Source organism: Colobus angolensis, unplaced genomic scaffold (assembly GCF_000951035.1).
Source record: "Colobus angolensis palliatus isolate OR3802 unplaced genomic scaffold, Cang.pa_1.0 Scaffold168, whole genome shotgun sequence".
In the NCBI taxonomy this organism is placed as follows: domain Eukaryota; kingdom Metazoa; phylum Chordata; class Mammalia; order Primates; family Cercopithecidae; genus Colobus; species Colobus angolensis.
The window spans coordinates 5,925,938-5,942,266 of NW_012114799.1; the positions used below are offsets into that span (position 1 = coordinate 5,925,938).

A 16,329-nucleotide genomic window follows, 5' to 3' on the forward strand; every position below is an offset into this window, starting at 1 on the left:
AGTAGACCAAATATTGCCCTAATTATAACCTACTTATTATCTGAGTGTATGCCTGGAGTACCCTGTTTGTGTTCCAATGTGAGGTAGGTATGGCTAGTTTAGAAATTATCTTTAAATGGAAACTGAAGCTGAAATTTACTCAAGAGTCTGGGGTTTGCACAATGGTCATGTAAATAGCAACGGGTGGTTACATAAGTCTCCAAAATCTTGTGCAAAATGTGAGCAACAGGGAGCTCGCTTCAGTAGACCTTCCTTCTGACTCTAATAAATAACAGTATTAACTTGTAGCTGCTTGGCTGAGTCCTTGAGGAGGTGCTAGGTGTTGCAGTAGTTTAAGAATAAAAGTGTTGATATTTGCATAGAAGATATTACAAGAGGAGTATTTTGGTCATGGTTAATTTTGTGAAGAAAACATTCACTTTTGGCTTTCTTTATTAGCAGTTCAGTTGACTTATGCCCAGGTGTTCTGAAGGACAATAGTGGGTAATAGTTAAGAGCAAGAGCTGGAACAATAATTAGTTCTTGACTCTGCCCTCTTGAAAATGCCATGTATGGAAAGTCTCTGAATCTCAGTTCTCTTGTCTGTGAAAAAGGGAGTGATGGTTATCTACACTAAGAAGACTGGATGAGGAAAGCACACACTGCCTGGCATTGCACAGACCTGGGTTTCACAAGTGGATGGTGGAGTAAAATCCAAACATGATTGCATACCTTTTCTTCTTTATACATGCTTATCCTTCTGAAAGATGATCTTTCGTACAAATGGGTGCTGGCTGGCCATTTCTAAACTTTCATCTGAATTTAAAGTGGTTAAGGCTTCAGATTCGTAAGTCATGTTACCTGGTTTCAAATACAGGCTTTGCTACTTACTACATGCCTTTGTTACTTAGGCTTTCTGTGCCTCCGTTTCCTCTTCTATAAGATGTAATTAGTAACAGAAGCAGAATCTATCACAGAGTTGTGATAAGGGGTAAGTAAAATATTACAATGAAATACCTAGGATAGTGCTTTGCATACCATAAACGTATCTATTATTATTTTTGTCTTCTGCCAGCCAAAAGAATGTCAACAGAAATCAGAACATAACACTAAGTAAGTTTAACATGTACTTTTATTAACAACTTAATACAAGACTGTACACTGTAGGTGCTGAAATCAACCCGCTCCTGAAAACTGAAAAACCAGCATTTCTATGTCACTTTGGGCTTTGGTTATAAGTGCCATCTTCTACAGCAAAATCACATGGTGTAACCAAACGTCTTAAGAACAGGAAGAAAGAGATGTTCCACGGGAATGGAGAGATTATTTATGCATAAACAGCTGGGGATCATTTCTAGCTTTACGTGATTCACTACACGCACTGGAATGTTCAGTTCCCTTTTCTACAGTCCTACCACCAGACATACAGCAAGGAAGAACTTGGCCACAGGTCCTGCCTAGACACACATCAATATGAAACAAAAAAAATATTTATATAAATAAGTCAATTAAACCTCACAAAAACTAAAGAAACACAAGACAAAAATCCAATAAGCAATAAAAACTGTACAATATTGGTCAGTCTTTTATATCTGAAAAATGTGTAACTTAAAAAAAGAGTTCTTTATCGTATAAAAAAAGTCTTTCACGTCTGTGTTAGCTGGAGTGAAAACTTGAAGACTCAGACTCAGTGGAAACAGACGAGTGTCCACCTCGCTTTCCTTTGGAGAGGATCTTGAGGCTGGACCCTCTGCTCACAGAGGTGAGTGCGTGCTGGGCAGAGGTTTTAAATTTGGCTCCAAGGAAAGCATAGAGGATGGGGTTCAGACAACAGTGGAAGAAAGCTAGGGCCTCGGTGATGGAAATCCACTTGTGCACAGTGTTCTCAAACTCACACCCTTGCTTGATGATTTCCAGGAGGATGAAGGAGTCGATGCTGATCCCAATGTAGTAAGGCAGCCAGCAGGCGAAGAAAGCCAGGATGAGGATGACCGTGGTCTTGAGGGCCTTGCGCTTCTGGTGGCCCTTGGAGTGTGACAGCTTGGAGATGATAATGCAATAGCAGGACAGGATGACGATACCAGGCAGGATAAGGCCAACCATGATGTGCTGAAACTGGAACACAACCACCCACAAGTCATTGGGGTAGAAGCGGTCACAGATATATCTGTCATCTGCCTCACTGACGCTGGCAAAGATGAAGTCGGGAATAGTCAGCAGCAGGGCAGGGATCCAGACACCAACATAGACCACCTTTTCAGCCAACAGCTTCCTTGGCTTCTGACTGTTGGTGGCGTGGACGATGGCCAGGTAGCGGTCCAGACTGATGAAGGCCAGGATGAGGACACTGCTGTAGAGGTTGACTGTGTAGATGACATGGACCGCCTTGCACAGGAAGTTCCCAAAGTACCAGTTTGCCACGGCATCAACTGCCCAGAAGGGTAGCGTGATGACAAAGAGGAGGTCGGCCACTGACAGGTGCAGCCTGTACTTGTCCGTCATGCTTCTCAGTTTCTTCTGGTAACCCATGACCAAGATGACCAATCCATTGCCAACAATGCCAGTCAAGAAGATGATGGAGTAGATGGTGGGCAGGAAGATCCTATTGAAATGAGCATTTTCTTCACGGAAGCAGGGTTCCTTTATGGAGTCATAGTCCCCTGAGCCCATTTCCTCGGTGTAGTTATCTGAAGTGTATATCTGCAAAAGAGGCAAAAGAATGGACATTCACTTCCAATTCAGCAAGCATTATCCAAGTTAAAAAAAAATTCAAAGCAATTTAAAAAACCAATTCAGGCTTGCTTTCTTCAGGAAATTCTGAAGTACTGGACTAAGGGCACAAGAGAATTAATGTAGAATCCTACAACTCTCCTCCCCATCTTTTCCCATAGTGACTTCATTATATCCTTCTTTAGTAGAACCAATTACAAAATTCTTTGTTTAGAACAAAAGGGCGCTGCGATGCTGAGGGTTTCAAAGTCACATCTTGGCTAACTCCTCTGCCCCGCCCACTAGAGGGAAGAAAAAACCTTCCTTAGGAGGAAAAAAAAAAACAAACCACACACACACAAAGAGGCCACTCCCAGGCGGCGTGGGGGGTGGGGTGGGTGCTGCGAGGAGGGGCTGTGATTAACTTTTTGTATTAAGTTTTTCGCCAAGGGAGGCTAGAGGGGAGGGAGGAGCACGGGGGGAGGGCGGGGGCGTTGCAAAGACTCATTCTCCTACGGCGCAAAAACTCAATTTTCCCACGCCTGCCTAAACACAAATCATTCTGCGCTTCAAGCAACATGTAGTGCGTAAAGAGAATGCGGTCTTAAAACGAAGGCCCTTTGGTGCTTGGAGTATACTGGCCGGGAGTGTCAGAAAATGAACAAACGGCACCTCCTCCCCCAAGCGGCCGCTCCTCCGGGGCGTGGGTCTCTTTTGCCATCCTCGTGTTTATCACTTGGTGCGTTTGGGACGTTAGGGAACACGGCATTTTCCTGGGTGGAGAAGGTAACGGGGTCTGCACCCGTAGTCCTCGCCCCAAGTTTCATTTCCTCACTCTCCCGGGTGGCTTCCCATTACCCCGCCACTGATCCAGTTAACCCGGCCGGAGGCGGGCAGCTGGAAGCCTCCAGGCAGTGGGCACGCGGGGAGCCGGGTCGTCCAGCCCCGGTCCGCCGCGGCTGCCCACCACGCCCACACCGACCGGCCGCAAGCAGCGCTGCAGGGGCTCCGCTGGGCGACACGCCAGGCTCTGTCCCACAGGGTGCCGGGGAGAGACTGGGCGGCTCCGCCGCGAGCGTCTTTGAATTGCGCGCCGCTGCAGGAAACCAAAAACTCCCTAGCAAGAGGGTTTCAAAAGGCTTCTGGAAACCACCGACAGTTAAATATCGCAACTGGACTCGGAGAGAGCCAAACGGTTTCCCCACTTGCACCTGCCTGTCTTCGCTGCGGCGACCAGGCAGCCCAGGTGCGGTCCTAACCTCCACCGCACCCCCCCCATACCCGCTCCTGTCCCCGGAACGCGTGTCTCGGGGCTGGCAGCTGCGCAGTGTCAAAGGGGAGGTCAAACCACTCCTCTGACCTCTGCACGATCGCAGACTCTCGAACTGCAGGAGACACTCGCGGCCGTGGGGAAGAGGCGCGCTTTGGCCAGGGGAAAGGTTCCCCCCTCAAACCCAAAGCGCGCGGTCCGATCAACTCCTAGCTGCTGCCGCCACTCGATCCCCTCAGAGGATCGGCGCGGTGGGTCCACCCGCCTTTCCCGCCCTCCGCCTACTGTGCCGGGACACTGGCACAGCTCCATGGGCCGCACAGAGTTTCACAAACACGCACCCAGCGTCAAGAACAGTCACCAGGCGCTTATCCCCGAAGTTAAAGCGGGCGCAATCTCCTTCTGGGAACTCCGCCCAGGCACGCCGCCCTCTGCCTCTAAATTCAGAGAATGTAACTCGCTCCAAGAAATCCCCGCTTCCCCAAGGAGGAGACCGGGGATCTGAGTCCCGAGGCAGCGCGCACGCCTTTTCTGCACTTGTGCACAGAATGTTCTTATGTTTGCAAACAGCGTGCAAGCCGCCGCGCGCCGCGGGACTCAAGGGGGAGACACATGCAGCCACTGGAACGCTCTTTCCAGTCGTTTCTCCTTGACTCACAGAGAAAAAGATTCCAACCCTGCTCCCCCCACCCCCGCGCACCATATAGCCATGGTCAAGAAAACTCCTTTCCGTGACCCTTTTTTGGAGCTCGGGTACCTCCAATGTCCTGGCCGCTTCTGCCCGCTCGGGGAGGGGCTGCGCTCTAAGTTCAAACGTTTGTACATTTATGACAAAGCAGGTTGAAACTGGACTTACACTGATCCCCTCCATGGTAACCGCTCGTTCTCCAGACGTGGTGGCTACTGGAGCACTCAGGCCCTTGGGGTCACTTTGCTACCTGCTGCCGCAGCCAACAAACTGAAGTTTCTGGCAGCGGCCAGACTTTTATAAAAACACGCTCCGAGCCCCGCGCATGCGCCACTGGGGCGCGGAGGGAGAAGGCGGGGTATGGGAGAGCGGCAGACGCGAGGAAGGAGGGCGCACGGGCGGGGCGGAGGGGTTGGGGCTTGGGAAGCCCAGGGGACCCTGCTGTTCGCGGGTGGTCGGTAGTGAGTCTGGAGCGGGACAGGACCTCCCAGAGGCATTTCCCAAGTTTGAGGAAAGCGGGATGCGCCTCAAGACAGGTGGGAAGAGCGGGCTAGGGACGCGTCTCTCTGTGGCGCGTCCATCCTTGCTAAAGTGGATGGAATTCCAGACTTGGGAATGCTACAGTAGAGACACTGAGGCCCAGGGAGGGGAGGTGACTTGCCGGAGTAACCCAACCAGTAGGCGGCAATGTTGGAAGTAGGGCCAACCTTCCGACGCCATTCCCCGCGCTTTCAGCACACGCAGCCCATTCAGAAGAAAAAAGGAGTAAGGATCCTTCTTTCGGAGGATGTAACTATACGTGCACATTCACAGCATCACAAGGGTCAGGTGCAGATAATTAGGAAATACTTTCAGAAGAAGGTAGGATTTGGCATAATTCTGGAGACTGTGATCAGATGTAGATGTGCATTGCTCAGTAATTTCATAATAATGGTAACCAATTCGTGAATAGTGCTTTATTATTCTATAACTATGCTTTATTATAAGAGTAATTTAGCGACCAGTACTTTTTGTAACAGATTACGAGGGTCTTGCACAGAATCACTCATTCCTTCTCACAACACCGTGTGGGTATTGCCATCACAGAGATGCGTTGAGTCAGATATTTATAGAAGGACGAACTGCGTGCCACACACTGTTCTAGGCGTTGGGGATCCAGCGTGAACCAGACAAGGCCCGCATGCAGAGGAACCAGCAAATAAGCCCGGAGAGATGAAATGCCAGGGATGGGCAGGGATTCCAAGCCCGGCTTGAACCCAGGTCTTCGGTCCCCATACTCGGCGTCTTCCACGATTTTGAGCGGAGGACTAGCTTTGGCACGAATCAGAAGTTAGGTTGAAGAACTGGGCGGGACGGAGTGGGGGTGGGGGTCAGCGTTTAAAGCGATCCCAGACTGGCTGAGGTTTGCAGTGGGCGCGCAGACAGTGCTTTCCACCTCGCGCCACTTCCCGCCGGCGCGGAGACTGGGTGGGGCCGGTGAGCGGGTGTGGCGCGGGGCGGAGAAACTGCGCCCGCAGGCGGAGTGGCCGCTGCGGAGAGAGCTGGGACTGAGGTGCTTGCGCCGCGACACGATCTCAGAGGCCCCCACCCCGAAACGGTCCCGAGGAGAGGAATTGCCCAGACTGCACCCTACACACGACCCCTTTTTTTCTGATCAAAAGAGGAAACATTGCAGTCTGGAGTGTTCCAGAGGTAGTTCGGAGGCAGGGAACCTTTTCTCTACAGAGCATGACTTTCCCCCTTTGTCTGGGACCCCTCCCTAATGTTGGTGGTTGAAGGTTCTCATCTACTCTGCACTTTCACCGATACAGGAAAGATGATATCCGGGCCGGGAGATGGGACTCTCAGAAACGAACAAGTTAGGAGACACACTAATGACCAGATAAAATCAATTCTAATATTACATTTGTGGAATTAAAAAAAAAAAGAAACTCCAGGTTCTTGGAGGGTGGTGGCTGGAAGAGGTTTCGGAAGCTCCACGCCCCTTTTCACAGGCCTTACATTATGTATCTCTCTCTTCATCTGTATCCTTTATAATATCCTTTACAATAAACGATAACGGTAAGAAATAAAAATGAAAATAAAACCATAAAAAGACTTTTACTTTTTTCGAATCTTTAATAAAACTTCAGGATCTTCATATTTTTATAGACACGGTAGATCCTACCTACTGAAGGTCTGGAATTTCAGAGCATTTTCATGACTTGCTTTTCACAAAGCCTGGTAGTGGCAGAATCGGTATGTTTTGTCCTGGACCGCAAGCTGCACCGTACCTCAAAACTCCTCCCTGCACGATATCTAAAACCTGAAAGGTTAAATCTCCCAAATCTGTTCAAAAAGGGAAAGAGGATAAAACTCAGAGCAGAATGGTTTGCATAATAAATATTTTTGTTGATTGTTGGCAGACAAAAGAAAGCTCCTTCCTTTATCTGAAGGCTCCTTTCAGATCTTTTTAGGGATCTCTACTAAAAGGAAGCAGATAATTAAAAGAACAATGAGATGCTATTTGGTGACTACCAAATTAGGCAAAAATCCATTTTTTTTTCAAAGATAATATTTGGTCTCCGGATTTGAAAAGACCAGCTGTCTCTCGCTTGTCACTGGTGGGAATGTGGCTTGGGACAGCCTCACTGGAAAGCATTTTGTATTCAGCAGAAACTTTAGTACAGTAATTCCACTCATAGAAACTTATGCCACAAAGGTATTTGTGGAAGCATTTTTTTTTTTAAATAGTGAAATGTCTGAACATCCCTAAATAACCACTGTTAGTGGAATAGATGACAAGATTTTGGTTCATCCACATCTGAAATTCCATGTGGACATTGTGAATGTTATTTGTGAAGAATTTTTACTGACATGGGAAAATACTTATGAAACATTAAGGGCAAAAAGCAGGATTCAGATTGTGTATGTAGTGTGATCTCAGTTATGTTAAAATATGCATTTGGAAAATATGGGAAGGAAAACCAAAATGTTTATAGGAGTTTTCCTTGGTGCAGAATTATATTTGATTTTTGCTTTCTTCCTGGGGTTTTTCTATGCTTTCCAGATTTTCTGTAATAGACAATAATCATTTTCATATTCATAAAAAAGCCAACAAATTTTATGACCAAAAGGAATAAGAAGGCCTCCTTTCACGTGTGTTTCCACTTCTAAAGTATCTACTAGATGTGAGACTTTTTCTCACAATAATTCATTCCTCTTTTCAAGGAAGGCTTGTTTTCCAATGGGCTAATCTTAAACTTCTTTTTCCACTGGGCTACCTAAACCTAATTCTCAACTATTTTATGATGTTCTTTAAAAAACAAAACTCAAACATTTATTGAGCACTTGTTATGTGTAACTGACCTCAAATAATCCCCTCAATAACTCTACAAGGCAGGTGCCATTACCTCTATTAGATGGTAAAGAAATTAGGGTCTGGAGAGATGAGGAACCGGCCTGTGACCCCGGAATGAGGATCTGCACCCAGTCTGTCTGGCTCTGAAGCCCAGGTCATACTGCTTTGAGTGGCATCCCTTGTGATGTTACTCAACTTTTAAATGAGTGTATGTCATACTCCTATCCCCCCAATATTTTAGGTTCCTTAAAGTGAATGCCCAGATATCCTCTATCCAGCTAGCCCACTGCTGAGCTTATACTGGGCTCCTTAATCTTTTACTGAACCTTTCTTTAAAGAATGAATGACTTTCCTGTGTGGCTCTGGCAACAGAGTCAGGTTTAGGGGCTGTCAGGGATTTGGCAGGGTCTCCAGCTTCTCATGTTGGCTTTAGCCCAGGGAATAACTAGCCTTGGCCACAGTTTGGAGGGGATGCTTACAAATCCAATGACACAGTGGCAAGCATCCTGCCACCTCCTGTTGCTCGCTCTGCAGCTGGTTGATTTGTGTGTTAGTGTGTGTGTATCTGTGTGTGTGTAATGAAAAGCTGTACTCTGTCCCTAAATTGGCTCCATTTTAGCTAGGCAGAAAGCTTAGGAACAGACCTTTCCCAGTGGTGGATGGCAGGAGGCTAGAGAAAGGAGGAGGTGCCAGGAGGAGGTGGATGGTAGGGGGCATTCAAGGCCTTCAGAATACACAGGGTCTTCCAGTTCCTTTGCCGGCCCCTCTCTTGTCTCTTAAAAAAAATTGATCACTTTTGTTTCTGAAAGAGGAAAAAAGTACAACCTTCCTTGATAGTAGTAAGGGATACTTAGAGAAAGTTAATGTTTTCCCAAGTGATTAAAAAACAAATAAACAAAAAACCAGAGACTATTTCTCAATGAGCAGGTAATTCTAACACAGGGTTACAAATCTCAAAGAGACAATGGTATCAGATGTCAACTGTTTCCAAGCTGGTGTTAGGTGGAAGAAATTGTCCCTTGCCTAACTACACCCTGTCCTCTCCTCCTTCCCTAAATCCTTCTGTCCCCAACACCTACAGATGAAAAGTGACTTTGAAAGCAAACCCAAACCTTCCATCCTACAGCTCTTTACCAATTTAGGGAATTATTACTGCTGTTTTTGGGGGAGAGCCATTTTTACTCTAGATTTAAATTATATCTTGAATGTTGAAAAGGTCTGCCTTCACTAAAATGGATGATTAGTGATTTCCGTCAATGCTTTACAGCAGTCAAGACTAGTCAACAAATTTCCTACACAAAGAGAATAAACTAGACTAGTAAACAAAGGTAGGCAATTTAGAGCCATCCTGGTAAGTCATTTAAACAAAACAGCCACTTAATTAACAGTACAATGATCATTACTCTACTAGTTCCACTGCCAGGAGGATGATTGTTCACAAAGTTTGCTGTGCTCCTGTGGCAGGTGCTTGTGTGGCTTTATGAGTGTAAAGAACAGTAACAAATAGACTCAGTGCTGTTGCCTCAAAAATTATGGAGTCAAACTGGGAAGGAGGGCACTACTTTAGGAAATAATCGAGTGAGTGAACCCTGTCCTCCAGGGAAAAGGCTTGTCATTGTTTCCCTTAAATCAGTAATTTATTGGTGGTGACCTCAGACTGCTGTATAAAAAGAGGAAGCGCCTAGAGCCCTGTGGACTGTCAAGTTTTATAAAGAGAACTGGGCATCCCATAGCAGAGCCTTGGTGCTCCCAGAAATGTGGTGATCTGATCGCCCATACAGATGGGCTTTGAGATCTTTCTGAGGTCATTCTTCCAAGAATATTATACTAGCAAAAGAACAGGGTGGGAATTACTTTTGTGTGTGTGTGTGTGTGTGTGTGTGTGTGCAGGGGAATCCATACAATGTTTTGCTTGAGTTTTCTAAATCTAAAGCTATCTGTCAGCTATCAAAGCTGTGTCTTTGAGATTTGTAACCTTCTGTTAGAATTACATGACCCTTGAGACATAGTCTCCTTAAAAAAATAACTTGGGAATGATCTTAGAGCTACTTGTAGGTCTAAGACACGAGTGACAACATCTAAAAACCTGCAGGTATTGTAAATGAGTGAGGCAATAGGGACTGGTGGAGACTGTGGAGAACCAAAGGGTGCATGTCCTGTCCTAAAGCAGCAACTACTACCCTCCATTGCCCTTTGAGGGAATTTGGGCCATACTATTCACCTTTTTTTAAAGAGAAATTGAAAGTCCTGGTTTTCAAATATGAAATCTCTCAACTTAAAAATGTTGGTTCAAAACAAACAAACAAACAACACAAAAACTCTACTAGCTTCCAGTCTTCCAGTTTACACTGACCTAAGTTGTTGATGATAGCCATCAAAAGGAAGTATGAGACCAGGTATTGTGGCTCACATCTGTAATCCCAGCACTTTGGGAGGCCAAGGAAGGCCGATCGGATCACTTGAGGTCAGGAGTTCGAGACCAGCATGGGCAACATGGTGAAACCCTGTCTCTAAAAAAAATACAAAAAAATTAGCTGGGTGTGGTGGTGCATGCCTGTAGTCCCAGCTACTCAGGAAGCTGAGGCAGGAAGATCACTTGAGCTTGGGAGGCAGAGGCTGCAGTGAATTGAGATCGCACCACTGCACTCCAGCCTGTGTGCCAGAGTGTCACCCTGTTTCAAAAAAGAAAACAGAAGAAGAAAAAAGAAAGGATGGGGTTAGGCAGCCAGGAGACTTGGGAGGATGGAACAGACACACATGACAAGAACTGGCTGCAGAATCCTTTTGGGGTGGTCTCTTTGTCATAGTTAGTCTCTCTGAGACTGAAATTAGTCATTTGAAATTTCCGGGTCAGTTCTCCCTTGTGACACGTTAACACACTCTCAGGTTAATGTCGGGGACCCTGAAGAGAATCGACAAGCTTTGTGTGATTCTTACCTTCCTCAACCCTTTTCCCATCCCCAGGTCCTATACCTTCTTCACTGTCCTGATGCATGAATGCTGGGTCTGTCTTTTCTTTCAGTTATTGTAGGACAATGTCCTTCAGGGAGAATAACATTCTTCCTTCTTCTCTTTAAACGGCAGGAACAACAGCAGAAAGGAGGATTGCAAGCCAGACAGAGTAGCTTTGTGATTCAGAGCACAGCATTGAAGTCTGCTCAGACAGTGGCCTTTGTTGTAGTATCATTTGTTGTAATATCCCACTAACAATAACATTCTACTTTTTGGATTATTGGGAAGATTAATATGATATCTATGTAAAGACTTTAGTACAGTGTGGGGCACATAGTAAGTGCTTAATAAACATAACCTATTACTAATATAGTTTCCTATCTCTGCTGCTGAAATGTCTTTCTTGTTGGTAGAGGGCTTTGCTTAACCAGACAAATGGCTTTCTCCACCATTGCCCACTGAAATGAGGTAAAGGGAAATGGAGTCTTAAATAAAGTGTGAAGTGTTCTTAGTTTTAACTGTGGTCGGAAGAGAGATCTATGCAATGCGGGAAGGAAAGAGAAGTCATAAAGAATTTCTCATACATGCCTTGAAAGCCCTTCCTGTCTTTGCAGTCTCAGATTCAGGGTTGAAAGGGGTCCTCAGTGCCATTTGGTCTCATTATCTTCCATGCATGGGAAGGAGCTCCTTTTCAGCAGGTGGTTCTGTCTCTGGACACTCCTGGCCTGGGCAGCCCACCCTTTGGAAAGGGAGCAGATCCCACTGCTGGGCAAACCTGATCACTAGGCAGTCTTTTTTTTTTTTTGGCCAGGCACCTGTCTCTCCTGTTTTCTAGCCTCTAAGTCTAACTTAGCTAGAGCTTGACTGGATGATGCCATGACAGGAAGCCAAGGACCACGGCAGCCAAAACCATCCTGAGGCTAAAGCAAAAGCTGTGCTTCTTTCTTTGTGCACTTATTTCTGCAGCCACAGGGATGAGTCTAATGAGAGGCTTCTTTGTTCCATTAGCAAGTCTGAGAGGGGGATCTGGCCAGGTTAGAGTTTCTTTTCATAAAGGAAATTATCTCCAAACATAGAAGAGCTGCGGATTAAGTGACTCAGAAGATTTAGTGCTGGACTTTTTAAGGCCTCCTGAGACTTTCAGACATGCTTGTCTTGGCGAGAAAATGTGGGGAAGCAGCAGCTCTGGAAGCAGGTTAATAGAGAAGGCAATTAACCCCATCTTTGCTTGGTTTTGTGTTAGGCAAAAGCGGGTTAAAATGAATACTTGAAAATTTGTCTGGAGATGTGTGCCTAACTGGGCTTCTTTTTAACAGGTGCCAATGGCTGCCCGGAGACAGCATTGCCGTATCGTCTGTTCACCGCTGTAACCCCCTCCAATCACAAGCTCAGGCTGTTGCCTGGAATCTTTGTAAACTGGGTTTGTTCTGTGTCTGAGCAGCTTCTTTTTAAATGGGAGCCATGAAATTGCTTTCAGTGTCATTTAAAAATACTGAAGTAGAGTGCTTTGGGTTTCCTCCTAGTTTGTCCGCTTGTTGATCCTTGTGGTTAACCAGCTGCAGCATAATCTCCTGGCTGTGTTTGCTCCTGTCCCGTGTGCCCAGGGGCGCCCTCCGTGGCCTGCTTGCTATTTTGAGCCCAGGTGGGGTAGCCCCTTGCGAGGAGTGGGCATCAAAAGTCCGCTTCTGCCCACATTGTCTCTTTTTGGTTGGGAAATCGGCTCACGTGTGGATAATTTATTGCTTGTTTGGGGCAGGGGAGACAGAACGAACTCCACAGAGACACTTTGAACAGCGTGGAACAACTTGGATTAATCCTTTCCACAAACAGGGTTCCATTTGCATGAGGGGATTGCTGAGAGCTTTATCTTGGGTGATAAATGGCAGGCATTCTAGCTCCATTGGCGAGTATCGCCCCCGTGCAGGTTTAGATTAGCCTTCTCCAGACTGAATAGGATTTTTGTTCTTGGCCAGGTAGATTTTCACTTCAGGGTTAGGGTTCAGGCAGCTGTTTACTTTTCTGAGGGGGCTTTTTTTTTTTTTTTTGCTATTGCCTTTCACCCATCTGGGATGTGCTAAGGTTTTTGTCTTAGTGTGGTGGCAATTTTCCAGGCTAAAAAAAGAACCACCCTCCCTCCTTCAACCAAAGCCTCCCCTGCCAACTTTTCTCACACACGTGTGCACATGAGAGCACGCACACATGAGATCACAACCACCCACCCCAGAAAGCCCAGTTCTCTTGTGCTGCTGAATGTTTTGTTTTGCTTTCTCTCTTCTCTGTCATTTGCCTGCTGCTATTCCCTGCCCTCAATTCTAGAAAGGGGAAATCCTACTCAGGCGCTGCCATGGATTTCTCTTTAGGCTTCTACCTAGGAGTTCAGGTGCTGCAGGTCACCTGACTGGCCCAGAAAGTGAGAGGGGCTCCCTGGTCCCAGAAGGCAAAGCCCTCCTGTGCCTGTTTATGCTAAACCTAAACATTTAATTGATCTTGCTTTCTAGCAGGTCCCAGGAGACTTTGTCAGCCTCTTTCTTGGAAGCACAAATATACAGAAGATATTTCTTCCAACCATTCTCCAACAATCAAGAGATGTTTGTTGAACTCTATTTACTTTTAGTAGTTTGTATTGTGAAAACATGAAGTTGTTTTCCAAAGGTGAAAAAGTACATTATTCAATCTATATTTTTGCAGACTGTATGCTTCATTTTCTTCTTGAAAATCTGTTTTTTCCCCACCTTCAATCAGAGAGAACCTTAGAATGCTCTGGTTTTCTGACCTGTTATCTGCAGTCTCCGGCCCATACCTTTGTGCCCCCCGAGAACAGAACAGACTGTCTTGAATTAATTCTGCAGAAGAAAGAACTGAAAACGGGGGAGTGTGAAGCATCCCTAAGAATCAGAAATAAGCAAAACTCAGCCAATACAAGGTCTGAAATTTCTCTCCCACCCTCCTGCTGTCCCACTTTGTTGTAAGTATAAACAGCTCTCCTCTGCTTTGCCTAGCTAACAAGCTAACGAGGGAAGTGGGTTTTTACTGTGCAAACTCTCCCTTCTGTATGTTGCTGGGGTGGGGTGTGCTGGGGGCAGATATATCTGTCTTTTCACTGGCCTGAGGCAGTAGCACAGGTCCTATAATCTCCCTGATCCTGGGTCATCTTCCAGAATTTCCATAGAAGCTGAGGAAGCCCCAGCATGCCAGGCTTAGGCTACCTGGTGATGGACCCCCCAGCCCCCAGGGGAGGACCCCAAAGAGTCCCTTTTCTCTCCCCAGAAAACCTGGCTTCTGGAGGTGAGGAGGTTGAAGGACTCACAAAAAAAAAAAAAAAAAAAAAAATTCCACCCAGGGAACCATCTGGGCAAAGACTTGGATGTGTAAAGCAGCAGGCTGCGCTCTGGAAACTGTAATAGATGGATCTCTCTGAGCGTGACTTGGTGTTAAGGGAGTAATGGAGATGTGAGTGAGCAGCAAATGAGACAGCAGTGTAAGACGAGGAGCTCACCACACACCACGAGGCAGCTATCAGGGAATCCCATTAACTATGTATGTAGCAGGAATGCTGTGAGAACTGTCTAGGGTAATCTATAAGGCTATTTTGTAAACTAGAATAACATTAATTAAAAGTTAATTATCAGGCAGGGCGCAGTCGCTCACACCTGTAATCCCAGCACTCTGAGAGGCCAAGGCAGGGGGATCACTTGAGGTCAGTAGTTTGAGACCAGCCTGGCCAACATGGGGAAACCCCATCTCTACTAAAAATACAAAAATTAGACAGTCATGGTGACATGTGCCTGTAATTCCAGCTACTCTGGAGGCTGAGGCACAAGAATTGCTTGAACTCAGGAGGCAGAGGTTGCAGTGAGTGGAGATTGCACCACTGCACTCCAGCCTGGGTAACGGAATGAGCAGAATGAGACTCTGTCTTAAAAAAAAAAAGAGTTAATTATCATAAAGATGAAACATTTTAATTAAATCTAGATTAAGTATAAGATGAAGGTGAGCATCTACCCATTCTTGTTTTGTAAAGTACAGGAACCAATTTTCAGCCTAAAGACCCCAGCTCTGCTGTGAAAGGTGGGGGAGATAAGGTGATTGAGTCTGCCACTGAAGAAAACCAAGGCTGGTGTTGAGTGTTCTCACGATGCCAGCAAGTTTCCTCGGTTCTTCTCCCTGGCAAATCTGCTACCCATACTCTCACACGGCCCAGGATCTGTCCCATCGCATTTTATTTTTTCCGTGTATCTTCATGACCTGCCTTCTCCTACAGTGGCTTCTCTTCCTGCTCCCTCTAACCCCTTTTGATTTCCTTCTCTTCTATTTCTGAGGGCTCTTCATTCTCCCCCTTCCTTCCATCCTCCTATCTTTCCTTCTTTTCCTCCCTTCCTTCCCTTCCTTCTTTCCACAAACTATTTTGAGTGCCTATAATGTGTAGAGTTCTGCTAGGCTCTGGGAGAGACACTAGATGAATAGCATACAGTCCTTAGCCTCAAGACACCTAAGTCCAGTATGGGAGATAAAATAGGAATATAAAAAACTGTGATATAAGCCAGAGCAGGAAGGGCAGTGCAAGCGAAGTACAAACAAGGCCCAGCAGGGAAAGAGGAGGCCTTTCACATAGGAGAGGCATGTGAAGAATGGGTAGGTATGGATTGGAAGGTATTGAGCAGGAAGGAGGACAGCCTGACTCAAGTGAGAAGGCATGAATGAAAGGTTGGAGCTGCAAACAAGGATCAGGTAGTTTGACTACAATACAGGCTGGAGTTCTGCCTGCAGGGGTACATTAGGCCAGAGCATAGATGGTTTTATAGGCAGGGCTGAGAGGTCTGGACTTTATTCTATCAAGTAACAGGAAAACTGTGAAGATTTGGGGTTGAGGAATCATATGCTCAGAGCTTGGCTTTAGAATAATTAATCTATAAATGTAGTGTCAAATGGATTGGAACGAGAAAGCTAAGGTGGAGAGACCAGACAGAAATCTATCTGGATAGCTTGGTGGAAGGTTGTAAAGGTCCGGGCTAGCCACACATGGTGGGAATTGCAAGGCTGCTAATGGATGGAAGAGATCTTGGAGAACCAGCATCTGCTGACTTATTGATGTGGGGCTGAGAAAGAAGGGGGAGGTGAAGGGAGACTGGAATTTCAGCTAAGATATGAAGAATGGAGGTCAAGGGAAGAGACTATTTCGGAGGGGAGGGGATGCTATTTAGAGAAATTCTGAAGGCTTACCCTTGTATTTTTCAAAGTTTGTATGTTGGTTTCTCAGCCACCACCTGCATCTGACTTGTGGGCTTTTGTGTAGCACGATAATATCCTGTTACTGATGTCATTGAAGTGACTTCATCTCCTTTCACATCTCAAACAACAGCGATTAGAGGTGGCAAAACTTGGCAGACAAAA

The 16,329-nt window shown here is 46.1% G+C and overlaps 1 protein-coding gene across 3 annotated transcripts; it reads right to left on the reverse strand.

Moving 5' to 3' along the window:
* Positions 1-1,093: 1,093 nt before the first annotated feature.
* Positions 1,094-4,949, reverse strand: CXCR4 (chemokine (C-X-C motif) receptor 4). 3 transcript variants are annotated; one of them, XM_011937738.1, is made up of 2 exons: positions 4,815-4,949; positions 1,094-2,679 (listed from the first exon to the last, which is right to left on the reverse strand). In XM_011937738.1, exons 1-2 carry the CDS (start codon positions 4,827-4,829, stop codon positions 1,636-1,638), a joined length of 1,059 nt encoding a protein of 352 aa, XP_011793128.1. In that variant the 5' UTR covers positions 4,830-4,949; the 3' UTR covers positions 1,094-1,635. The 3 variants fall into 3 exon arrangements, with proteins under 3 accessions (XP_011793128.1, XP_011793129.1, XP_011793130.1); XM_011937739.1 differs by having other exon boundaries at positions 4,300-4,912; XM_011937740.1 differs by lacking the exon at positions 4,815-4,949 and having other exon boundaries at positions 1,094-1,934; positions 2,064-2,931.
* Between the last annotated feature and the right edge of the window lie 11,380 nt (positions 4,950-16,329).